At 45.6% G+C, this 11128-nt stretch overlaps 2 protein-coding genes across 3 annotated transcripts; both read right to left on the bottom strand.

Annotated features, from left to right (window-relative positions):
- Positions 1-630: 630 nt before the first annotated feature.
- LOC311377423 (retinol-binding protein 1-like) lies at positions 631-2156 on the bottom strand (the record flags this gene model as incomplete). Its single annotated transcript, XM_084491316.1, has 3 exons — positions 631-732; positions 1726-1904; positions 2084-2156. Coding segments are annotated over 3 exons (354 nt in total), but the record flags the coding sequence as incomplete, so codon positions are not given.
- Positions 2157-2873: 717 nt separating this feature from the next.
- On the bottom strand, positions 2874-10922 carry LOC311377424 (nicotinamide/nicotinic acid mononucleotide adenylyltransferase 1-like). Of its 2 annotated transcripts, none has more exons than XM_084491318.1 (5): positions 10904-10922; positions 9883-10048; positions 7340-7523; positions 5371-5414; positions 2874-3782 (listed from the first exon to the last, which is right to left on the bottom strand). In XM_084491318.1, the coding sequence occupies exons 2-5, from the start codon at positions 9992-9994 to the stop codon at positions 3394-3396; spliced, it is 729 nt and encodes a 242-aa protein (XP_084347444.1). In that variant the 5' UTR covers positions 9995-10048; positions 10904-10922; the 3' UTR covers positions 2874-3393. The 2 variants fall into 2 exon arrangements, with proteins under 2 accessions (XP_084347444.1, XP_084347443.1); XM_084491317.1 differs by lacking the exon at positions 10904-10922 and adding an exon at positions 10787-10885.
- Positions 10923-11128: the final 206 nt, after the last annotated feature.

Below are 11128 nucleotides of genomic sequence, written 5' to 3' on the forward strand. Positions count from 1 at the left end.
TAAACTTTGCTATGATAGCGGTAATCATACAGGAAGAGATTCGATTTTCCAAGGTAATGAAATGGTAATGCTCTAATTGTAGCTGCAAAGGGCTTTTTAAATGCTAATGATTTCATTACAGAGCACACCATGAACCTTACAGAAGGGGAAAACAGCTCTACTTATCTTCTGATATTAAATATGCATAAAGTAAGATATGGCGCGACAATCGCTGATTAGGAAGAGAATCAGGAGTTTATTTTAATTGAAAAAAGTCATTTTGCTAGTCTAGTCTAGTCTAGTATGAGAGTTATTCTCCATTCTGTGGGATATTACAATTTCTGAAAACTTAACTGCCCCGGACACACACACGCACACACACACACACACACACACACACACACGCACACACACACACTCACACGTGCACACACACGCACGCACGCACGCACGCACGCACACACACACACACACACACACACACACACACACACACACACACACACACACACACACACACACACACACACACACACACACACACACACACACACACACACACACACACACAAAACAAAAGCCACTGCTGTGATTTGTGTTGATAATAATTGTAATCATTGCATGGCAAACAAATCAAAAAGTGATTCTTACCAGATGGAGCTCATCACCGGTCACCCAGTGGGTCCAGCCGCGGCCTTCGATCTCCCCCTTCTGCACGCACACCAGCCGGTCCCCGTCCCAGGAGATGGTGGTCTGAGAATACAGCAACACCACAAGCCCCGATCAGTTCAGATGACCCCTATACTGGGCCACCGCCCCGGCTGACGCAAGCAGCAATAGAACTGAGTGGCAGAGAAATCAGTACGGTATTTCCCTTGTAATCATGTGATGTGGCCGTAGGCAGGTACAGATTAAAGGGGATTCTGTGGGATTCTTTCATGTTTCATTCCACCCAGTGGATTGGTTGAATCCGGTGTTTAGCAACACACAATAGAGGTGGCCCTGGGAGTACATACAATCATGTATAAGCTGACATATAAGCCCCCCCCCCCCCCCCCCCCCCACACACACACACACACACTGTGTAAACACACAAATGCACTTATCAAACAAGAAGCGGTCACCCTTCAGATTTTTCTGTTTTTCATCAGGAAGAGTAATTCCTGTCTCTGTCAAAGTTAATTTATTATATGCACAGTATAACACGGGAACATTCTGAACAGGAAATGTATCATGTGACATGAATGGCAAGCAACACAAGATAAGATCATAAATGTGGTCAAAAATATAACCAAAATATACTTTGTAAAAAGAATCCGATGTGAAGTCTAATTGTAGTCTGCAGGCAGAATAATAAATTCCATCAAATTCTCCGAGGCTGAAAAACAGCCGCTTCAAACACGCACGAAGAGCCAATGTTTCCACCACGGCTTGTCAAGGGATTAACACGTTTTAACACATGAGGTGGCAGAATAACATCATTTAGGCCTACATATTACAGTCATTAGACGGATCTCTCACCCCCACAATTTAAAAAGAAAACATGTCAAATGTTTAATAGCTTTTTCTATATACCTTTTCCGCAGAGAAAGTTAATAATATATGCCTCGCCATTTCTGAGATGCCGACTATTTGGTGTATAAAACAGTCCCCAGTCATCATCAACACTTCCACACACACACACACACACACACACACACACACACACACACACACTCACACTCACACTCACACTCACACACTCACCATGCACTTCCTGTCGTCCACCCCGGAGAGGTCCTCCTCGAACTCCTGGCCCACGACGAAGTCCATGTTGTAATTCTTGAAGGTGCTCAGGGTCTTGATGGTGATGTGGTCACCGTCCTGCGTGATGTCCTTGTCGGGCTTCAGCAGGGTGGCTATCTTCCTGATGGCCACATTGACCTCTGATAAGATGCCCCAAAAGGAAAACGAAGAGAGTCAGTCGGTGGAAAAAAGGGTGACGTGTTTTTATTTCATTTGATTTAGAAAAGTCTATGTATCAAGATTCATTAAAAAAAAAAAGTTAAATCAGCAAATAGGCTACGTTTAGTTCTTGGGGGAAAATTCGTGTCGTTAAACTCACCGAGCGCCTTTAGATACTCCTCGAAGTTATCGTTGGAAATCATTTTCCAGTATCCGTTCAAATCAACCGGCATCTTGGCAGTGTGGTTCTTACTTCCAGTACTTTGAGTGAAAGTGCAAGTGGAGCTCAAGGCTGTCGAACCACTGATTTTAAACCAAATTCAATTTAATCCGATTACCTGTACATTTAGGTACCTCCCATTCCTCTCCTCCTGCCTACCTGTTCTGCCCTTTGGTAACTTCTCAAATTCACCACACGATGGAGTCGCATGAATTCAAACAATGTGCATAACGACACATAACGACTGGTAAAGTGCGGGGCTCTTTGGGATTAGTATGAAAAAGCCCCTGCTTAATTAGCTGTGTGTTATAAGAAACAGTGGGAGTGATGTAATTCCCTTGCAGCGCGACACGGTGTATATTATCGCTGCACCCGTTTAGCATGCGGAACGCTATAATGTTGACAATGTAAAGTAGGGAAAGGTGTGCCGATGCATCTATTCAGCATCGCAGCACTGAGATCAGGTATCCCAGAATAGCACCTTTAGTTGTACCGTCACCAGTCACCACTGTAGCGACACCTTGAAGCAGTGGCAACTTCACTGTGAGCCAGTCTGTGCGTGTTTTGCCCAATAATGCAGTCAAAAATGAATATTTCACATATTTTATTTATTGTCTTCTCTGGCTCCATGTACAATCATGACTTGTGCTCTTTAAAAATAATTCATTATTTCTGTGGAGGAATTGAAATTGCTGGTGTGCTTTTGTCCCCCCCCCCCCCCCCCCCCCCTTCTCATTTACAATCCAAGGCAGCAGGAGTTTTATAATCACCACCGTAATCTTAACCCTCAGCGGAACTCACACACACAAACAAACAACTAATATTAGCAACAGCAACCTCCAACAAATATTCAGGAGTTATCAAACAGCAACACTCCAATGACACGGCACTCTTAAACACTGAGGAGAAAAAAAGAAAAGAAAAAGAAACATCAAAACAATTGAAGAATCACCAGGGAGCCAAATTATATTTCCCCCGTGTCCTCGTCCCTTTCTAAAGTACTGTTTTGGTTCTGGCCCCCCCCCCCCTGCGGTGCGACGGTCCGACTGTGGCTGTAAACACACGCATTCCACTCCACAATTCACCCAACTGGCACAGCTGGGGGTCCAGCTGCAGAGGGGTCAGGTTATGCCGTGTGTTACTACGCAGTCTATCACCCAAAGGGGGACGGACGGACGGACGGGGGGACGGGGGGGACGGGGGAGACTCGTCCCAGGCTCCCCCCTCCCCCCATGCCTCCCCTGTCCCGGCTAGCTCTGCTTGACCAGGGGCCTGAGCGGCGTGCCCTGGTTCTTCCTCTCGCTGGCGTCGGTGTAGAGGGCGTGGCGGCCGATGTACTCCACCACGGCGTCGGGCAGCAGGTACTTGACGCTGAGGCCCCGGCGCAGGGCCCGCCGCACCTCCGTGGCGCTGGTCTCGTTGCGCACCCACTCGCGCACGGCGAACACGTTGCGGCGGTGGCGCCACAGCGTGTCCGACTCGTGCGCGGCGCGCTCACCGTGCAGCGCGCCGCGGCTGACGCACACCAGGCCGTACGCGCCCGCCAGCTCCTCCACGTCCTCGGGCAGCCACAGCCCCGGCACGCCGAACGTGTCCAGGAAGTCGGCGCCGCAGAGCAGCTTGAGCTGGGGCGGGGGGCCTGGGGGCGTCAAAAGAGGGGCAGAAGAGAACGGGTAACGTTTGATAGAGTAAGTACAAAATATATATATGATCAACTCAAGTCAGCTGGACTTCCGTCACTCCATCATTGGTGATTATTTTTGTGCTTCGTTTTAGTTTCACTATTCTTTTATTTTCGCCTGCTGCTTGTAGCGTTCCTATTAGTAGGTTTAAAAAAATATATATGATAAACTCAGTCAGCTGGACTCCCGTCACTCCATCATTGGTGATTATTTTTGTGCTTCGTTTTAGTTTCATTATTCTTTTATTTTTCGCCTGCTGCTTGTAGCGTTCCTATTAGTAGGTTTAAAAAAATATATATATGATAAACTCAGTCAGCTGGACTCCATCACTCCATCATTGGTGATTATTTTTGTGCTTCGTTTTAGTTTCATTATTCTTTTATTTTCGCCTGCTGCTTGTAGCGTTCCTATTAGTAGGTTTTAAAAAATATATATGATAAACTCAGTCAGCTGGACTCCCCTAATCATGGGTGATTATTTTTGTGCAGTGTTCCTATTAGTATTTTTAAAAATATATATATATGATAAGCTCAGTCAGCTGGACTCCACTATCAGTGGTGATTATTTTTGTGCAGCGTTCCTATTAGTATCTAGAGAAGGCGTGTTCCTCCGAAAAAACAAAAGCACCAACAGCAGGCTGAGAGCTTGTTCAAAGTGCTACATTGTGCGTTTTTGGAACGAGTTGGCAGGTTACACCGTGGCCTGTCGGTTCGCACACGGGCGGACGTGTTGGATGTGCGACGGTCCCATTGAGATGAACCGGACCGCTGATGTGTGAACTTCCACAATGATAGAATTGATGAGCCAATTGTGCGGCTGACTCAAACGAGAGTGGAACTGAAATGGAATCGTTAATGCAGCCACCGGAGCCATGCATACAAAAGAGCCAGCGGTGAGAATAGCCGACAAGCAAACCACCAAACCGAGGGAGTGACGATGATAGGAAACTAAACGCTTCCATTAGGAGTTTCCCCGGACACAATGGAAAAAAAGATACGGCTATAGACAGCTTTTGATCTTAAAGAGATAGCAACAAAAAAAAGAAAAGATTTTGAATATGTAAATATTACTATGCCATATCTTCCAATGCCAAGCTGTGCCTGATTCATAGGTCGCATACAGGATGTATTGCTTCAACCGGCACACAGAACAGAAACAGACAATAAACCAGTAACAAATATAACTAGAAATATCGTATATGCCTCATATCAGTTTCAAGCTATATCCAAGTTTAAAGCGATGGCTAATGATATTCTGTCGACTTAAGCATCCACTCCAAAGAACACTTTTGTGCCACTAATGAGCCACAAGTTGAGCACAGGAATACCATACGGAACCGACACAAACCTCTGACCCTCCTCCTCTGTTTAAAGGATCGCTTTAGGCTGGATTTTTAGTAAGCTCCGCGGCCGTGATGTGGGGTCTTTATACACCATGGATTGGAATCACGTGTTATATACGGTATAACTGCATATTGCACGTAGGTATTATCAAGTAATGTAGGGTAAGGCTTTGAAGAGACGCTGGGTCTCTTCATCGAGTTACCTGTGCTTTGCTGGTACTGCTTCAGAATGCACCCGTGGTGATGCCTTCAGACCCACCAAAGGTGAGGAAGAGAGAGCAAGGGAAAGAGAGAGAGAGAGAGAGAGAGAGAGAGAGAGAGAGAGAGAGAGAGAGAGAGAGAGAGAGAGAGAGAGAGAGAGAGAGAGAGAGAGAAAAAAGAAAACACATTTACAATGAGCAAGATCTAATAATAGTAACAATTCACCATAATACAAAAATAGATTAAATCCAAGAGCTGTGATTTACAGTAAAGCCTCTTATGGGTATGGGGGCAGATTGGTATGTTTGAGTGCACATTGTGCACGTATGGGTGCATGTGACGGAGGTGTGGAGGCCGGGGCCTTGCACAACACCGCCCCTCACAGGGCTCCGGCGGCCGGGGACAACGGGCCACTTCATGCCCTAAGCAGCTTCCTGGCTGCGTCAAACAGCAGCTTAGTACCGGTTGGACTGGACACTCAACAAGGGGATTTATGGGTAATGGGGAGTGGGGGGGGGGGAAGAGGACGCTAGGAGGGGGGGGGGGTGGGGGGGAATAAGGGAATAATGCATGTGGGGTTATGAGGGAGGAGAGAGGTGGCCCTCTGGAGACCGGCTGTAATGTTGCTTTATGCTGGTCCACTCACGAGGGCACTGAATTATTCACCCTGGGTAAAGTCTGCTGTTGGGGCCCCCGATTACCGGCCCGAAGTAAAGACATCAAACGTGAATAAATATAATAATAGTAATATAACTAATTTAGTACATGTGTATATAGCCTCTGATGTAATATTGGACCGCGCTGCAGCCGGGTGCAACCGCCGCCGCCGCCGCCACAGGAAATATTACAGACGTAAAAGTGGCCGATTAGGGGCCGTCGTGGCCCGGGCCGCGCCTCGCCTCGCCGGGAGATTACCTCACCGGGCCGGGCTCCGTCTGGGCTGGAAACACAGAGGGCAGCCCAGTGATTTAGGCCCCTAGGACCCGAGCATTGTTCCTTGCTTCAATAAAGATATAAGGGTTGACGTTGGCACAGAGCGGTGCCAGCAGCCGGAGAACGTATCTAATGGAATGAACCGGAATTCGGGATTACCGGACTGCCCTGTGATGCAGTTAAAAGCACCAGGGCAACGAGAGAACGAATGAATAGAGGGAGTCAACCACTGGACGGAGAGGCGGAAGTGAGGTCATCATCACATTAAGAATGAAGGCTGTTGGTTCTCGTCTCAGGTCTGAACTCCTCTTTCTTGGCAGTGGACCTCGACCTCAACAATGAGATGCAGTTACGGGTGAAGACTCACCTCAAAAGGAGCTTGGATACCACTAGCGATAAAGAGGCCCTATTATACTTCATATGTATCAGCTGCTCAGTTTATACAGAATATAATAATAATCACAGGTCAGCTTAATCATTGTCAAAATATAAGGGAATTCAAGTGGCTGACAGCAACGTCTGTGCTCCCTTGACTAGATTTAAACACACACAAATATAAAATAACACACATTCACTCGAGGGAGATTAACTACATTGTCCGATACGCATGATTTAGCCGGATGTGCTGTCCGACATGCCAAGCAGCCTTAAATAAATTGCCTGTGAAGTAACTCTCCAAAGTGATTTGCAACCGGTGCGCTCTGAATAAAACATAGCGCGCGAAGCAGAGCAGACTGTGTGGGGACAGAGAGGGAATAACCGACTACATTTACGACAAACAACAGAACGAGACACGGGTGAAAATTTGCACTGTATCGGAAGAAAAAAAACACTTTGAATAAAGTGGTTGGCTGCAGAATACGTGAACCCGCTCTTATGAAATATGTATGAACAACCAGGATTCGGAAATGCTAATCATAGGGCATAACCGGAACCTTCTCTCGTTCAATTTGCGTGACACGATTATTCTAGGGTCTGATGAAGATTAAAGCGGAGAGGGCGTCTCTTGTTCATTATTTTGAAAGCATAGTTCCACACCTCATAGTGATGACTGTCTGTGTCCAGTCTGGCTGCTCGCTCTCCCATTCGTCGACCGTTATCCAATCAGAGCTCTGCAGGGCCAGCCTGGCCATGGCGTTCCTGTGCACGGCCGACACCAGGCCCTGCTTGCCGTAGCCATCGCTCACTGGAGATACGATGCCTTTAACCACCTGGTAGTGACCTGAAAGCAGAGGCAGTAGTCATGATTCATGAAACTGTTCACACAGCCCGACACAAACACAACGAGATGCTGAGGCACCGACACTTCACACTAGAGTGAACTTTCATTTGTTGCTCTGTTCGTGATTTTTTAATGCACAGAAATGGAAACGGATAACAGATATGTATATAAAGTAGGCCTGGGCAATAAAACAATCAATTATCGTATCGTGATAGACTTTTGATCAATATCAATATAAAACATTTTCAATATATATCGATCTGAGTCGAGTCTGGACCACCGAATCTAGCAGCTGGGTTTGTTATACAAATATTTACAATATTTGAGTGTTTTTCATTGTTGTGTCGACATTGTAGTATTCATCAAGAAGAACAGTGGAAGGTCATATTAAGTGTTAAACAGAAGTGTTTAAATCCAGCATGGTAATTCCTAGTATTTTTAGGTCATTAAAATGATCAATAGTTATCAATATGATCAAGTTATATTTTGATATGCCTTTCAGCCATATCGCCCAGGCCTAATGTAAAGTGACACGCTAGCATGGTATGCTGGAAGCCTGGGGTGTCATTAAAGATTCAAGCAATAGTAGCAGCTCTGTCACAGTACCGCTAATGCATGAATGCATATTCAAACAGCCCACTTCTCCAAGTCATCTGTCAACCACCTCACATTGATGTAAATCCTATGACTCAGCCTTTAAAGGAAATAGGACACGTCTCGCAAAGTTGAAAAACGCTGAAAGATGTGTTTTCATAGCGACCGTTTATGTAACTGAATGAATGAATGAATGAATGAATGAATGAATGCTTACTAATACTAATTTCTCATTACGGTGCCAACTTTCTGCGCGCCGGATGTGTGACCAGCGTTAAGTCCGACCCTTACATCGTTTACCATAAAACAACCCAGTCAGCTGCCGTGGAATAAGGAACAGGATCAAAGCTCAGCTGTAAGAGCATTATTTAGCGCCCCTTGCAAATGAAACACACCACTGTTGTCTCTGACTCCATGCACACAATGGGCATCGGGGAACACGCAAACCCGTTTCATAACATTCACAGGGAGATGCGAGCGACACGGAGCTTGTGCCACTCTGCAGCGTGTTCAAAGCCGACACATGACAAGAAGTGACGGACGACTTCCAGGGGGAAGGATAATACAGGTCGTTTCACTCCGCCCCGAAAGGTTGTGGGTTCAGAGACCAGTGGCTGCCCTGCAGTCCATCTGTAAGCCTTCTACTGCACGTTGCTTTACCTCCGTTTGGTACCTCGTGATATGTGGTGCCTTCACGTGCTATGGAGACTATGGCGAATACCAAAAGCTGACGTGAAGAGTGCACATGCACACCCCCCTCAGGTCGTCATTTCCACTGGAGAGCTGGCAGAATATTTTGATACACGAGCTGCCGAGATAACGAGATAACCCTTTGACTTAAAAAAAAAATCTCTACTATTCGTGATCTATAAAATATACTGTATATTATTTACCATTTGTGTTTTGATAAATCCTCTTCTTGCTGTAGCAGATGAATTAGGCAGTATAAAATTTTTTACTCAAAGTAACAGGTAAGGATCTGTGGGTCCGCCATGTTTCATTTCACTACGACAACAAAAGCACTTGAACACAATGCACTCGTAATTTCCAGTTCACAAATGGAAAGGATCGTCTTTTCCATAGCACGTGAAGGCAGCAATAGCTACAATCAGTGTTAGACGTTAAGTTGGTGATTAACAGTTATTTTTTTAACCTGCACTACTCTGCATTGTAATATGACATCTGGTATCTAGATTAAAATCTGGTTGGCATTATCTGATCACATTCTCAACGACTATTGCTTGACTATGTTTGGCACAAGGAGGAGACATTTCAGCGGCAGAAACGTCAGAGTTGGGATGAAACCCCTATTGAGTGAGAAAAAGCCCAGCATAATGTTTCAAGGACATGTGTCTGTGTATTGATTAACAGTAGGGGCAGGGAGAGAGTAACCCGAGATTGATTTTACGCAAAAGAGAGGATGATTTAGAAGAATGCCTCAGGTTGTACAAGCGTGGGAGTGTGTCGATTCTACAAAACAAACGGGAAGAAAATCCAAATGAAATGAGCGCCCGTTTGTGTGAAACGTCTCCGTAAAGGTTGAAAACTGAAAGATGAATTCACTTTTTCGACAGCGATATGATTGAACACACACACACACACACACACACACACACACACACACACACACACACACACACACACACACCGTGTTTGCACCCAGTGTAATCATCAAAATGGGACCAAGCATTTGGCACCACCCCCCCCCCCCCCCCTTGCTAACACATTCTCCATCTCTTTTCCTCTCCCTCTCTGGTTCTCTGACCTGTGCCGTGCATGTGGTCTCTGGCCAGCTCAAACAGCCTCATATGCTGGTTGGTGATGGGGTTAAAGGAGCCACAGGCTAGCAACACCAGTGGAATTCGGCTGGCAGCCATCCTTGGCTTAGGGTACACACTTCACACCACTTCACATGACCTTGCCTCGGGAGCCTTAAAGGAGAGAGAAGTGGATGATGTCACTCAAGTCATACAAAGGCTGCAGAAGCAGAGGCAATGGCGCGCCTGCGGGGACTGAAGGATAAAGGCTAGCTATTCACTAAAAGACATTGTCAATTATATCATTGTCATGTCAGTTCACCAAGGCCATTATAAAACCACAAAGCCGTTGATTCAAGTATGATTTACATTGAACTAGACAAATTGAAAATGTCGAACTGTTGCAACATAGAAAAAAAACATTGGATACAACTAGTCCTCCCACTAACCCAACTCTTTATGATAATGTGAATATCAAATAAATAAATTACTCTTAACAACCGCTATAGATTGATGTTAGTTATTCATTATTCATTCCATATCGACATAGGCCTAACAACGAACTACTGTCACGGGTCTTGATCGTAGAGCATCATATTACATATTGTGCAAGTGCAGCAAAGTGTAAATGAACGTTTTCAATCAAACTCAGGGTTGAAAAGCGACTTGGTTTAAAATCGATTTCTACCTTGAGGAAATCGTGCTAGGGTACTTTTCGCACACAGGCACAGGAAAAAGAAGGGAATCGATTGGTTACGTATCGATCCCACAGTTTAGAAACCGTAGCCCTCACGTTACTACCAATAATAACAACAATGCGATACTTTACACACGAACCAATGACTTTCACAGACAACTAGCCACGTTGGATAAATGCACTGATTATTGTGATGGATTACGATCTGGAAGTACCACGGTAGCAACAAACGCCCGGAAAATGGATTGTCATCAAAATGAAAAAGTCACAGCGGTGGTTTTGCTAATTAAAGTTGCCACCTGGATCTATTATTGTAAACTGGCATGCATCACCTTTAATCCGGTCCCCCTCGCTGTAGGAACGATCACTGTCGGCCAAAGGTTCCGAGCGGAGAGAGAAGCCCACGGCTGACCCCTTGTGGACATAAATATAACGCTACTGGAGCTCTCCGTGGTCCTGAACCCCACCAACACCAGACACTGCAGTGCTTTTGGGGGGAAAGTTAAAATAAAAACAACAATTCTCAATGCAGCCACATAGGGGTAACACTCTACCAC

The sequence above is a fragment of the Micromesistius poutassou genome (genome assembly GCF_964030765.1).
Source record: "Micromesistius poutassou genome assembly, contig: SCAFFOLD_6187, whole genome shotgun sequence".
Taxonomy (NCBI): Eukaryota; Metazoa; Chordata; class Actinopteri; order Gadiformes; family Gadidae; genus Micromesistius; species Micromesistius poutassou.

What these genes read in the sequence shown, in the direction of transcription:
- LOC311377424 (XM_084491318.1), bottom strand. Translation starts at nt 9,994, where the DNA reads ATGGCTGCCAGCCGAATTCCACTGGTGTTGCTAGCCTGTGGCTCCTTT. An exon ending in AGACCACATGCACGGCACAG is followed by an intron (nt 7,524 to 9,882) that starts GTCAGAGAACCA and finishes CTCTGCTTTCAG; the next exon opens with GTCACTACCAGGTGGTTAAA. An exon ending in GCAGTACCAGCAAAGCACAG is followed by an intron (nt 3,783 to 5,370) that starts GTAACTCGATGA and finishes TGACGCCCCCAG; the next exon opens with GCCCCCCGCCCCAGCTCAAG.